This window comes from Lissotriton vulgaris, chromosome 7 (genome assembly GCF_964263255.1).
Source record: "Lissotriton vulgaris chromosome 7, aLisVul1.2, whole genome shotgun sequence".
In the NCBI taxonomy this organism is placed as follows: domain Eukaryota; kingdom Metazoa; phylum Chordata; class Amphibia; order Caudata; family Salamandridae; genus Lissotriton; species Lissotriton vulgaris.
Window position 1 is genome coordinate 1,757,565,223 of NC_141695.1, and position 15,271 is coordinate 1,757,580,493.

The following is a 15,271-nucleotide window of genomic DNA, read 5'->3' on the forward strand; positions in this document are numbered from 1 at the left end:
CCGGACCTCTTGAAAGACACTCGAAAAGCTGACTGCGCAGCTTCTGAGGCATCCTCGACGTTGTGCTTTCGGGATTGAGAACCCCCACCACCGAGCAGCCCTTGCACCGAAGATCAGCCCTCCAGCATCTCCACGATCTGCGTGGGGTCCTTTTGCATTGTGCCACTCGACGCGCCATCCCGGCCACTAGCCACGAGGTCAGCGGCCATCTTGGCGACGAACCCGAAGATTTAAACAGCAGGTCTGGTTGCTCCAGACCTACCCAAGCTCCTGTGAAAAGGAGCACTCGCTCTGACCTTGCTGGTCCGAGTGAACAGCATCTTTCAACTTCTGTGTGGCTTGCATTTGCCAAGGCCTGTTTGCTCCGATCAGGTCGCCGACACCGCCAACAGCGAGAAGCCTACGTGGGACAGCTCGTGACCGACTCCTGGACGTCCTCGACCCCGGGTATCCACGTGGCTGCAGAAAGAAGCTACCCGACAACGCCTGTTTGCACCCGACATCGCCTGGTTCCACTCTGGTTCCACGGTAGTCACTGGCTAGTGACTTTGAACACTGTCCCCTCTGCTTTCAGGTCTTCACATCTTCAGATCCACCCTTGGATCCACCGGAACTCTTCTCATCGAGCCGCCTGCAGCATCTTCAGCTCCAAGCACCATCGACCAGCGTGACGAAACCCGACACATCTTCGACCCTGTGCACCCGCTTCCTGTGGGTGAGGTAACTCAGCTCCGCCGGTGCTCCTGCACTGGTACACATCCCAAGGGCCTGTGTTTTAAGTTTCAGCTCCGTAGGTCACTCGGAAGGTTCCTAACTTTCTAACTTTGTGCTTTTTACGCACCATAGACTTTGTATTGAGAAGTGCGTGCACTTTGAACAGTGCACCCGAGTCCCGTGGGCCTTTCCCGACTTAGTTAACTCCAGTCTCGAATAGCTCCAGCGATTCCCAAGGCCCTAAGCCTCTTCACTTTCCTTTAGGTATCTCTTATACCACTTTCTTAGTATATGGTTTAGGTGGCCCCTAGGGCTCATCCATATTGTGCAACTTTTGTGTATTTTAAACTGTCTTGTGATTTAACGCTTGTGCTTCTGTGCTCATAAAGAGTCCAGGGGATTTTTATAGTTAATAAATCAATATATATTTTCAATATATATCTGTGTGGTGTCCCTTTCATTTGGTATTCAAGGGGGTTGTGTATGGTATAACAGCTGGCTTCACATGCCTTTCAGAGTTTAGCCTAAGACTGCTTTGTCCACGTTACCACTAGGATAACTGGTCTACAAGGTTGAATTACAACCATCATCATAAGGGTTGCTTGGCATGGTACAAAGTGATCACTAGAATTAGTGAGCATTATATACCAGGCCAACTTCTCACATTGGTGGCAGCGGTGGGATCGGAGCTTGCTGTTGTTTTACCATTACAATCTTTGAGATTATCATTTGAAAGATCACACAGGTACCTGCTAGGTACATATAAAACAAGACTAGTATACTTAAGTTCTACTGAACTTAGTTGTTGTAGAGCAAAGGGAGTAGCACACCCTAGCTACAACTACTAGATAGGTTTAGTAGGTAAACACCAGTGTAGGTAGATTGCAACACATCCACCCACACTAGAGCAATGTCTGGAACAGAGGGGTCCAGTGGACTTACTCCTGTTGAGAGTGACCCTCCAAGGGCACCATCCCAGTTTGCTATTTTTCCCTTTAAGGAATTAAGACAGCTTTGTGTCTTAAGGGGTCTGAAGACAGGGCCTTCCCCTACTACAGACCACCTAAGAGAGCTCTTGGATCAGTCTGAGGCTCTAAAGACCTCTAAAGCAAACCCCACAGGGAATGCTGAAGGAGGCCATCCTTCAGAGGATGACACTGTAGACACCCCTGCCCCTATCATCCTAGTAGATGAGGAAGCCTCCACCACTGGAGCTCCTCAAGTAGATGTAGAGGAAGAGGAAGAAGAAGAGGAGGAGGAGGTGGAAAGCAGTGAGTCAGATGATGACAGAGATAGTCAGGTGCTGGTCAGTAGACTGAACCAGGCTAACTTAAGTCAACTTGGGAATGAATCAGGTAACAACCCATTCAGACCCCCAGGTGGACTTAACCAGGGCCATAGGAGGAGGAGGCATCAATCAGGTGAATCCAATACCTCCCATGTCTCTAGAGGCTCTCATGGTCACTCCAGAAAGGAGATGACTAGCCCTCAGAGAAGGGAACATGAGGCCAAGATGAGAGAGGCTGAGCTTAGGATCCAGAGGCAAGAGTTAGAGGTTGCCCTGGCTAAGGAGAAACTTGCTAGGGCAAGACAGCCTAGAGAGAGTGGGGTAATAGAACCCACTGGTGGCAGCAATATCCACAAGGATAAAGACAGGTCTTTTGATAATAGAAACCTGAGTAAGATTGTGCCCCCCTACAAAGCTGGGGATGATATCCATAAATGGATTACTGCAATGGAGAGAGCCTGCAGAGTACAGCAGATCCCTCAGGAGCAGTGGGCAGCAATCTTGTGGCTCTCCTTTGAAGGTAGAGGCCGAGACAGACTCCTCACAGTTAGTGATGGGGATTCTAGAAACTACCTGGTCCTGAAGAGTGCTCTGATTGATGGGTTAGGCTTAACCACTGAACAGTACAGGTTAATGTTCAGAGATACCCAGAAGACACAGACTCAGGACTGGTCTGAATTTGTTGAGTGTGCCACTAAGGCTCTGGAGGGATGGTTGCTGGGAAGCAAGGTTACAGACTATGAAGGATTGTATAATTTGCTGATGAGAGAACAAATTTTAAATAATTGTCAGAACCAGCAGTTGCATCAACATTTGGTTGACTCAGATTTGACCTCTCCCCAAGAATTGGGAAAGAGGGCAGATAAATGGGTAAGAACCAGAGTTAAGCAAAAGAACCAGAACCAGAACCAGGGTGGTGACCAGAAGAAAACAGACCAGAAGGGTGGGGAGCAGAAAGCTAAAGACCAGAAGTCTTCAACAGGGCCCCAAACTGAGACAGAGGGTGGGTCCCAAACTTCCAAGAAGAAGAAGAAAGAAGGTCAGAAGAAACCCTGGTGTAAAACTTGTAAGAACACCTCTCACTGGACAAGTGAGTGTAAAAAGGGTGGAGCCCCCAGCACTGCAGCCCCTAAGGCACCTGCACCCACTAGTACAGTTAGCAGTGCTGGTCCTCAAGCCAAGGGATTAGTGGGAATCACTTTGGGAACTGAAGGAGATTCCGACCTAGACAGAACTCTTACACAGGCTGTTCTGGTTTGTGAAGGGGACATAGATTTGACCCCTGACATAAGTCCCAGTAACCTGGGCAAATACAGACAGACACCTTTGATTAACAACAAAGTGGCTCAAGCTTACAGGGACACATGTGCCAGTGTCACTATGGTGACACCTAACTTTGTGGACCCTGGACAATACATGCCAGGCGATGATTACCTGGTGACCAATGCCAGCAATGTCACTACTACACATAGTGTGGCACTTGTTAACTTTTCCTGGGGAGGGGTAACTGGCCTAAAGAAAGTTGTGGTTAGTGCTGATCTCCCAGTAGAATGTTTGTTGGGCAATGACCTGGAGAACTCTCTATGGTCAGAAGTTGAGTACAGGACTCATGCAGAGATGTTAGGGATATCATCACATGTCCTTGCTGTGACCAGGTCACAGGCCAAAAAGTGCCTCTCTGAACCTCAGGTCTTGGATCCTGGAACAATGGACCAAGTACCTCCCAAGAAGAAGAACAGGAGGGTTAAGACTGCGCCTTCCCAACTGCCTGCAAGTGAGGATCAGGCTTCACAGGAAACTGATCTTGAGACCCCTGAAGGAACTGTCCCTGAAGAACTTGAACCTGATCAGGTTGAGTTTCTGGGGACAGGGGGACCTTCTAGGGCAGACTTGGGGCAGGCTCAGTTAACCTGTCCTTCTCTTGAACCCCTCAGACAGCAGGCTGCTGCTGAGGCTGCTGGGAATGCTCAAGGTGCCCATAAAGTATATTGGGACGATGGACTCCTTTATTCAGAGGCTAGAGACCCCAAGCCTGGTGCTACCAGGAGGTTGGTTATACCTCTGCAATTTAGGGGCTTCCTACTCACCTTGGCCCATGATATTCCTTTAGCAGGACACCTAGGCCAGAACAAGACTTGGGACAGGATTGTCCCTCACTTTCACTGGCCTCACATGTCTGAAGACACCAAGGAGTTTTGTCGCTCCTGTGAAACCTGCCAAGCCAGTGGTAAAGCAGGTGGAACAACAAAGGCCCCCCTGATACCACTACCTGTGGTGGGGGTTCCCTTTGAGAGAGTGGGGATTGATATTGTTGGTCCAATGGATCCCCCTACAGCATCTGGGCACAGATTCATACTGGTGGTAGTGGATCATGCCACCAGGTACCCAGAGGCAATTCCCCTTAGGACCACAACAGCTCCTGTTGTGGCCAGGGCCTTACTTGGAGTTTTCTCCAGAGTGGGGTTTCCTAAGGAGGTAATATCAGATAGAGGTACCAACTTCATGTCTGGATATTTGACAGCTATGTGGAAGGAATGTGGTGTAAACTACAAGTTCACCACTCCTTATCACCCACAATGCAATGGGCTTGTTGAGAGATTTAACAAGACCCTAAAGGGCATGATTAAAGGATTACCTGAAAAGCTCAGGCGAAGATGGGACATCCTTCTGCCCTGCCTTTTGTTCGCTTACAGAGAGGTCCCTCAAAAGGGGGTTGGCTTCAGCCCCTTTGAATTGTTGTTTGGGCACCCTGTAAGAGGACCCCTGTGTCTTGTGAAGGAAGGATGGGAGTTACCTCTCAAAAAGCCTAAACAGGACATAGTGGACTATGTACTTGGTCTCCGCTCCAGGATGGCAGAGTACATGGAAAAGGCATCCAAAAACCTTGAGGCTAGCCAAGAATTACAAAAAGCTTGGCATGACCAAAAGGCTGTCCTTGTTGAATTTCAGCCTGGACAGAAGGTATGGGTGTTGGAGCCTGTGGCCCCAGCAGCACTCCAAGACAAATGGTCTGGACCCCATACAATTCTGGAAAAGAAGGGAGAGGTTACCTACTTGGTGGACCTAGGAACTCCCAGGAGCCCCCACAGGGTGCTCCATGTGAACAGATTGAAGGCATATGTCAGCAGGGCAGACATGGGCTTGCTCATGGCTACAGATGAGGGGCAGGAGGAAGAGAGTGACCCTCTCCCAGACCTGCTCACTCAGAACCCTGAGGATGGCTCAGTTGATGGTGTGGCCTTAGGTGGCAGCCTCACTGAACATCAGCAACATGACTGCAGACAAGTTCTACAGGCATACAGGCATATGTTCTCCTTGACACCCAGTCAGACTAACTGGTGTACACATGTGGTGGACACTGGTGACAGTCTTCCTGTAAAGAGCAAAATTTACAGGCAACCTGACCACGTCAGGGACTGTATAAAGACTGAGGTGCAAAAGATGCTGGAATTAGGTGTCATTGAGCCTTCAGAGAGCCCCTGGGCTAGCCCAGTGGTTCTGGTCCCCAAACCTCACACCAAAGATGGCAAGAGAGAGATGAGGTTCTGTGTGGATTACAGAGGACTCAATGCTGTCACCAGGACAGATGCACACCCTATTCCAAGGGCAGATGAGCTCATTGACAAGTTGGCTTCTGCCAAATATTTGAGCACATTTGACTTAACAGCTGGCTACTGGCAAATCAGGTTAGCTGAGGAGTCTAAAGCCAAGACAGCATTTTCTACCCCTAGTGGGCATTATCAGTTTGTGGTGATGCCCTTTGGTTTGAAAAATGCACCTGCCACCTTCCAAAGGTTGGTGAACCAAGTCCTCACTGGGTTGGATGACTTTTGTGCAGCTTATCTGGACGATATTGCTGTCTTTAGCTCCACCTGGGAGGATCACCTGATCCACCTGAAGGAAGTGCTTGAGGCTCTGCAGAAGGCAGGCCTCACTATCAAGGCAACAAAGTGCCAGATAGGGCAGAGCAAGGTTGTATACCTGGGCCACCTTGTAGGTGGAGGCCAAGTTCAACCACTGGAGAGTAAGATCCAGACCATCAAGGACTGGTCCCCTCCAACTACCCAGACTCAGGTCAGAGCTTTCTTGGGCCTGACTGGGTACTACAGGAAGTTTGTTAAGAACTATGGGTCCATTGTGACTCCTCTTAATGATCTGACATCCAAGAAGATGCCCAAAAAGGTTCAGTGGACAGAAATCTGTCAAAAGGCATTTGATGACCTGAAGAAGGCCATGTGCTCTGCACCTATCCTGAAGAGTCCTGACTACTCAAGAGAGTTCATTGTCCAAACAGATGCTTCTGAGTTGGGAGTGGGAGCAGTGCTTTCACAGCTTAATGTAGATGGCCAGGACCAGCCCATTGCTTTCATTAGCAGAAGGCTGACCCCCAGAGAGAAACGTTGGTCAGCTATAGAGAGGGAGGCCTTTGCTGTGGTGTGGGCCCTGAAGAAGTTGAGACCATACTTATTTGGCACTCACTTCAAGATTCAGACCGACCATAAGCCCCTCCTATGGCTTAATCAGATGAAGGGTGAAAACCCCAAACTACTCAGGTGGTCCATTTCCCTACAGGGGATGGACTTTACAGTGGAGCACCGCCCAGGGACTGACCATGGCAACGCAGATGGTCTCTCCAGGTACTTCCACTTAGAACATGAAGACACAACTGGTCAAGGTTAGTCTAATGTCCCTGCGTTTGGGGGGGGGTTATGTAGGAGAGTAGGGTCTGCTATCCTATGGTCACCCCAAATTTTTGCTTTTTGCTTCACTGGTTTCTGACTTAATGTGGCTGTGGGCCTGCTAATCAGACCCACAGCCTGCTGTTCTCTCTCTAAATTAATGCCAATGCACTTTAGGTGCATTACGAATTGGAACTGGTTCACCTTATGAGCCCCTGTAATAGTGCACCCTAGGTGCCCAGGGCATAGGTGTATCCAAGGCCTACCAGGGGCTGCAGCACGTATTGTGCCACCCCTGGCCTGGCCTCCATATTTGACACAACTGGCTGATCACTCAGCTGGGGTAAGTCGGTGTAACCACCTCTTACTTAGGTACAGTATGTCTGTGCCTAACCCTAAACTGGACACATATGCTCCTATCAGCCACTCCTATGGAAGGCCTCATCAATCCTGGAGGCAGAGTGCTTGGAAATATGTGAGATGGTGCTCTAGCATGAGCTGAGCCTGTCTGCAGCTGTCGGGAACAACTCCCTAAGCTGTTCCGGGATATTGCCATACCATATACTCTTAAGTGCATTATAATCCTCGCGGTTAAATGCTATCTTTGGTTTGGCTTTATCAAAACATGTCGAGTAAGGTGTCATACGAATTGGAATACTATCCCCTCGCCAATTCTGGCGACGGGGATAGCATTCCACCCTTCTAGAGGGACACGACATGTGCGTAGCCTTAACCCCGGTTAAAGTTAAACAGAGCCTCAGCTTCACAAAATGGACGCTGCCACCACAGACACAAGTCTGGCCTCCTGCTGCTGACCGAAACTCGGCAGATGGTGGCCTGGACAAAGGGTTTCCTGCCTTGGGAGGTGCGAGCACCACCCCAGACAGGATTTTGTGTATTGGGTAGGACAGGGCTGAATAGAATCAGACATGCCCGGGGCACACAAGGTGTCCCCGTGCATAGGCCAGTCCAAACCGGTTCTGGGGCCTTCCAGCCCCAGTCCTGGCGCGGAGCTGGACAAAGGAAAGGGGGTGTAACCGCCCCCCTTCCTGGTTCCTCCCAGAGGAGGGACCTAGTAGGTGATCCACCCCCAGTTTGGGAATAAGAGGGGGAGCAGTGCCATTGCACAGCAGATCATCCCGAAATCAACTTTAAACAAGAAGAAGACTGGACTTCGACATTCTGCTGCACAGAAGACTGAAGAGAATCTCCCTTGTGGCCTAGGAGTGGCCACCCTGTGAACACAGGTACCAACCAGCAACTCGACGTCTGCTTTGCCGCCGCCTCCCGCCGGAGACCGAGCCCAGAGCCCAACAAGAACCAGACTCCCAGACCTCTCAGAGCCCGATCCACAGTCCCTGCGAAGAAGGGACCCGTGGAGGCACCGAGTGACGTGGGACCGGACCTCTTGAAAGACACTCGAAAAGCTGACTGCGCAGCTTCTGAGGCATCCTCGACGTTGTGCTTTGGGGATTGAGAACCCCCACCACCGAGCAGCCCTTGCACCGAAGATCAGCCCTCCAGCATCTCCACGATCTGCGTGGGGCCCTTTTGCATTGTGCCACTCGACGCGCCATCCCGGCCACTAGCCACAAGGTCAGCGGCCATCTTGGCAACGAACCCGAAGATTTAAACAGCAGGTCTGGTTGCTCCAGACCTACCCAAGCTCCTGTGAAAAGGAGCACTCGCTCTGACCTTGCTGGTCCGAGTGAACAGCATCTTTCAACTTCTGCGTGGCTTGCATTTGCCAAGGCCTGTTTGCTCCGATCAGGTCGCCGACACCGCCAACAGCGAGAAGCCTACGTGGGACAGCTCGTGACCGACTCCTGGACGTCCTCGACCCCGGGTATCCACGTGGCTGCAGAAAGAAGCTACCCGACAACGCCTGTTTGCACCCGACATCGCCTGGTTCCACTCTGGTTCCACGGTAGTCACTGGCTAGTGACTTTGAACACTGTCCCCTCTGCTTTCAGGTCTTCACATCTTCAGATCCACCCTTGGATCCACCGGAACTCTTCTCATCGAGCCGCCTGCAGCATCTTCAGCTCCAAGCACCATCGACCAGCGTGACGAAACCCGACACATCTTCGACCCTGTGCACCCGCTTCCTGTGGGTGAGGTAACTCAGCTCCGCCGGTGCTCCTGCACTGGTACACATCCCAAGGGCCTGTGTTTTAAGTTTCAGCTCCGTAGGTCACTCGGAAGGTTCCTAACTTTCTAACTTTGTGCTTTTTACGCACCATAGACTTTGTATTGAGAAGTGCGTGCACTTTGAACACTGCACCCGAGTCCCGTGGGCCTTTCCCGACTTAGTTAACTCCAGTCTCGAATAGCTCCAGCGATTCCCAAGGCCCTAGGCCTCTTCACTTTCCTTTAGGTATCTCTTATACCACTTTCTTAGTATATGGTTTAGGTGGCCCCTAGGGCTCATCCATATTGTGCAACTTTTGTGTATTTTAAACTGTCTTGTGATTTAACGCTTGTGCTTCTGTGCTCATAAAGAGTCCAGGGGATTTTTATAGTTAATAAATCAATATATATTTTCAATATATATCTGTGTGGTGTCCCTTTCATTTGGTATTCAAGGGGGTTGTGTATGGTATAACAGCTGGCTTCACATGCCTTTCAGAGTTTAGCCTAAGACTGCTTTGTCCACGTTACCACTAGGATAACTGGTCTACAAGGTTGAATTACAACCATCATCATAAGGGTTGCTTGGCATGGTACAAAGTGATCACTAGAATTAGTGAGCATTATATACCAGGCCAACTTCTCACAATGAGGCCCCGGGCCCTAACAGAATCTCCCTGGTCTGTACATCCGTGATGTGGCGATTTGAGCCTTGTGTTGGCTTTGGTTTTAAATGTGGTGGTTTGGGGAGGTCCCTTATCTTTTTGGTCCACCTCTGCCATAGTTCCTGTTTTTAAAAAGGGTGATAAAGACAACTCACAATGTTACAGACCTACATCTCTTATTGATTCTGTTGCAAAGGCCCTGAGTCGTGTGTTATTGTACAGGATATCTTGCTGGGAGGAGAACACATCAAATCAGATTTATAATATGGGTTTAGACCACATAAGGCCACTATCGATCAGCAGTATTTGAGCCTGTATATGGGTATTAATAAATATACTGTAGCCCTCTCTGAGACAGTTCATCTGACATTTATGGACCTTACATCGGCCTTTGACTGAGTAAACCGAGATAAGATGTAGTCTATCCTTCTTAGGAAGGGGTGGACCTGAATATTGTTTATTTTTTGTGGAAATTCCATGTTAATACAGCAGTGCCCGTTAGATATACCAACGATTCCGTGCGCACTAATAACTTCAAAACAGGGAGGGAGTTCATCAAGGGTGTATTCTTGCCCCTGCTTTATTATATAGCAATGGGCTTGAACAGGCATTGGTGGTAGCTAAGGCAGATAGTCCTCATATAGGTTCTCGTTTGCTCCTAGTACTGGTCTTTGCAGACAATGCAGTCTTGATGGCAAGGACAGCTAGAGGTCTACAAATCCTCCTGAACTCATTTTATGTCCTTATAAATCAGCTAGTCCTTGCAGTTAAATCTACTAAATTCTTTGTTACGGTGGTGAGTCCCAGCTCAACAAGATATAGAACATTTAGCTTGAGCAATAGCATTCTAGCAAAGTTTAAGGCCTCCCCATATCAGGATGTTTTGTTTGACTCTAATGTGAACTGAAAATCCCTAATTGCAGCAAAGAAAGAGCAACTTATCAGGACTAATGCATCTGTACTTAGCTTTGCAATCAGATTGGGAAGGAGACCGCTTAAGGAATGAATTAAGATCTACCAGGCAAAGTGTATTTCCAAGGAATCAAATGGCAGCGATATTTGGGGATATGTAGCAATTAACCAATTTCAGACTAAAGAAAATAAATTTCTGAGGTGTTTGTTGTGTATCCCCCACAGTACCCTAACACTGTGTGATCGTGAGAGCTAATTATTTTAGCAACCTGGTAGCCCTTCGACCCCCCCCCCCCCCTCTATTTTGATGGATTAGAGTATGGACAAACGAGGAACTCAATTTGAACAGGCTGATCTTCAGGGACTGCCTACCATAAACCATGCCCTTGAAATTCTATGGCTTAACTATGTCAAGGAATCATTCCAGTGCATGGGAAGGGTGAAGTTTTTCCATAATCCTCAGATTATTTTCAAGACAGATTGTAAGTGGGTGAGGGACCACTTTTCAGAACGGAAAACACTTTATAGAGAAGAGACTGAACTGTTGAAACCCACTCTTCGGGGCAGCTCTGGTGTCGCCAAATGTATGTTTTTGCCCCCCCCCCCCCCATGAGCTCCTTGTCCATTAATTCCCTCACTACCATCCTTTAACAGACAGTGACCCTCAAATCTCCATAAACGCTCTCTCTCACATACTTTTCTTTTGCTTCATTGTGCTAGTCCTACCAGTGGATGGTGTCAGAGCACTTTACATCACACACAAGTTACTCAGAGACAATCAATCATACGTGTTTAATTCATTGTATAGCAAATGTTACAAAAGACCGAGGACCACACGGTCTAAGAGTCACAAGCCATCCATTCTGGTAGACTGGAGAAGCCTACACCCGGAACTTAAAACATAACATCATGGTTAGAGGTTCTCTTTAATATTAAGAATTAATGTCAGCCCAAATGAACCATTTTTGCAACATTAAGAGTATGAAAGACTGGGGACAAAATAATTATGCTCTAATCTATACCTTGCAGTTTGCATGGAGGTCTTTGATGATAGTTAATAGCGCACTCTTCTATATTAGGATTTAATGTATAAATTGCAAGTAAGAAAAAGGATCTTTCCAACAAACGCAGTGACCCACTGAACTATTTACAATATACACAGTTCTGTGATCGGCATGGTACTCGTTCTTTGCTTTGCAGCTGGCATATGAACCCTCTGCACTACTTTATGATCAATGATTAGTCAAAACTCCCATTCGTCAAAACTCAATCTCTCTAAAGCAGGTCAATTAATCATGTTATCTTGACATTTTTATTGTTGCCTGAAAATAGCTGGAGGCCAGGATCACTGCAGCAGGTGCTTTCAAAACCATACTATGTTTGAAAAGAGAGAACTAATAATTGTGAAAACGAATATGAAAAGATTCCTGATCACTAGGTTTAGATTTAATCTCCTGAGTCTGTAGTTAGCTTCCCCTAGCGGATGTTATGATACGGGGAACCTGGGTCTCGGCAGCAATGTGTCTCATGTTTTTACAAATGTTATCTAAAGAATTTACTCTTCCTTAAGTATGTTTTTTAAAAGCTATTATGAAACTTAGGAGTTTGCGGGAAGATTAATTGCTCTGTTTTTACTCAAATGTATTGTTTTTTTCTGCATTTATGACTCAGATGTTTGATTTTATAGTTTTAAAAGTAACCAAACAAAGATAATAAAACATGAATGCAAAAAGGACAGTAATCAGAAAGCGATTGAAGTCCTTTTGTATGGATAATACCTATCTACCTGGGGTTACTCATTTCTGGACTTCTTGATGTGTAGACTGTTATCCTGTAAGTTATGATTCACTTAACAAATAGCAGAAATAAATACATGCGTTTTGAACATAGACGTTGGCAGTAGCTCTTCAAGGTTTATAGTATGACGGGGACATTTACATCGGCGGTATAACCAAACCTGTTCTTGTACCTATTCGCCTTCGCGTCTTCTCCTTCTAGCCGCTATGCTCCTTGTGCAGTGCTTAATTTGAGGCGGTGGTTGAAGGGTGGGCCCACTTACAGTTATTTTTGGGAACCGAAAGTATTCGTTCTCATCAGACTTTGACCCCGATGAAGGGAGAGAAAACACTCAGGGAACAGAAGGAAGGAGACACAGAGACAAAGAGAGGAAGCAGTGATGAAAAAGATCCTGTTAGACTGAGAAACTGAGGCCAGGAGAGTCTGGTAGTGGAAGAAAGAGGCGTGAGGTGGATTCAGGACTAGCCAGCTTCAGTCAGTTTCCAGCACCCTGAACTTCCAATAGCGCCGGACGCGGTTCCTGAGCAGAGCTTTGGACTTTGCCCGTAGTATACAAATTAATCACGGCTTCCTGTGTAGTTGTCACTGTGTATGCTATGCGATCGGAGGGTGTGTTAAGGAACGCACCTTTAATATGCCGAAATTATAAAGGTAAGATTTTCTCCCTAAAGTCCAACAGTATGCGCCATGGGCTTCATTAAATAACCATATATAAAATCCTTTAAATGACTATGGTTTAACACATTTATATATTGTCAACATTTCACAGCGAACCAGGGAGCAGACAGATCATTCTTGAAGACGCCTTACCTGTCAGGATCAGCGCCTTTTGATGGGGAGCCCCCCACACGGACCTCCGAGGTCCGGGCATGAACCCCATCTTCAGAAGCCTCCCGGGTCCAGCGGATCGGACTCCGGCCCCCGCAGATGAATGACCGACCCCGCGTCAGTCCGTGGCCAGGACCACCGAGCGGAGATAGGGAAAGCCGGCCCGCAGTGTGGGCCCTTCAAGAGAGAATCTCTGCGTCTCCCTGTGAGAGCAGTCTGTGCCACTGTGCCTAGAAGCAGCCAAGGGCGCTGTGTCTGACTTCAATGCGCTGGCTGGTGTCAGGGGCTCTACTCTGATGCTCCTAGAAGCCAGTCCAGGGCGCTGTGCCCGTCTGCACTGCACTGACTTGTGTCAGGGGCTGTACTCTGCCAGTACCAGGCGGTGTGTCTGTCACCACTGCAGTGAGCCGCTCTTCACAGGCTGTGGTTTGCTTCTCCCGCAGCCTACAATGAGGCGCTTTTCTTCTGATAAAGGCGAGTCTTGGCCCCTCCAGGGCTGCTCTGTAGGTTTGTGCTCCGCTGATCCTATAGCTTTATTCCAGACGCTCCTCTTCTCCTAGAGGCCGGTCCCAGGCGCTATGACTGTCTCCGCCTCACGGACCGCCCCGAGGGCTGGCGTCCCAGGATCTGACCTCTGCTCCTACAGACCCGTCCTTCGTCTCTCTCCTGGGGTCGCTCCACCTCTTGGACTGGTTCGTCTCAGGCTCTCACATAACCTGGTTGTCTCTGCGACTGTAGGATGAGGAAACGACGGAATCAAGATTCCAAGGTATAATGGATTATACACATCTCATCAGTCCTCCACCTTCAATTGGGAAGTTTCATTCACATCGATTCTCTTTGGATACATATACATCAAGCACCCTCTAGTGGCAGCCCTGGGAATTTCAAGTCAATTCAATTCAATTCAATTCAATTCAATTTATTTATTTTGTTTTGGAACTCCTACGGAGGTCCACAAAAACACACTAACAATTTAAAAAGAAAAACATTGCCTACAGTACAAAATTCCTTCCTTATACATTACTATAGCATGATATCAAACTTAATGTGAAATGTCCAAATAATGCTATACTACGTAAAACAATCACATAACCACCCAATAAAATTTCTTATATACATACTAAGTAATGTGCAAATGATGCAATGAATATATGAGACAATTAAATAGCCAACCAGTTGATATTAAATCGAAGCCAAAGTACTACTGTTAGACAAAATTCTAATAAATAGGCAAAAATGTTCTAAAAAATTGGTATATCTTAAAACAAACCATTTCATTCGGAGGTGACAAAACCAGAGAACATGCGTCCTGAGCAGAGTGAATATTAAATTTGATAAATACTGGTTTTAAAAACACTCGCCTGGCACTTTGCAGTTTTGAACAAAAAGTAACAAAGGGGTGAGGTAGAGTTTAGAGATAGGATTCTCACTCCACGGGCACTGATAATTAAACAAGAAGAATCCTACTCGGAGTGTACACCTCACGGACGGGGGACACTCAGTGTTTTGTTAAATACCCCTCACACACCAACAGGCCCCTTGGTGTCATGCTTCATCATCGGGGTCTTCGCATCCCGCTAGAGGGATGCGGCGTGCTGTGACCAGCGACTACGGGGGAGCACTGAAGAGGTTGACTATGTGTGGTGTGTGTTACGTGCATGTGATGGGGTATTGGGAAAATGTGAGTGAAGGGTGTGGTGAGGGTTTAAAAAGACACCTGGCCAGTCGGTTATAAGAAAAAACTTTATTCGGAACCTCTGGCTGGTGCTGTTAAAAAAGGTGCAAGGTGAGGTCAGTAGTCTTTATTATGGACACTACCTCTGGTGTGCGTCGACATGTTTCGGAACTGGGTGTTCCTTCTTCAGGACGGGTGCACAACTTCCCAACCCTACTCACGTTTCTTTACGAAAAAGTGTTTTTCTCTTAAATTAGAAAAAAGTGAAAATATTTACAGTGAAAATAAGGCTATTATGTGCCTACAGCGGTTTCTTGGGATCATGCAATTGCATGTCCTAAAAAGAAAAAGAAGAGATGAATAAGTTTGGTTTCCACACGGGAATGGCTCAGACAGGTGCAGTCACCTGGAGCCCCAAACGGTTAAATAAACCTGTAAAGGAAGAACACACACAAACACATAAATGACACACTATCAGTTTGTAATAGTTCTAAAATCATACTCATTGTGACTGTCTTGTTCTGCCTCATGAGCATGTCCAGAACGCCAGGGTAGGTAGGTGGACTCTTAATCTGTGTGG

The 15,271-nt window shown here is 47.5% G+C and overlaps 1 protein-coding gene across 1 annotated transcript in view; it reads right to left on the reverse strand.

Moving 5' to 3' along the window:
• LOC147706596 (cell adhesion molecule CEACAM5-like) overlaps positions 1–13,570 on the reverse strand; it is a 243,221-nt gene extending 229,651 nt beyond the window's left edge. Inside the window, exon 1 of the mRNA XM_086933087.1 lies at positions 12,996–13,570. Within this exon, the coding sequence (XP_086789213.1) occupies positions 12,996–13,065 (70 nt within the window). The 5' untranslated portion in view covers positions 13,066–13,570. The remainder of the gene's footprint in view (positions 1–12,995) is intronic.
• Between the last annotated feature and the right edge of the window lie 1,701 nt (positions 13,571–15,271).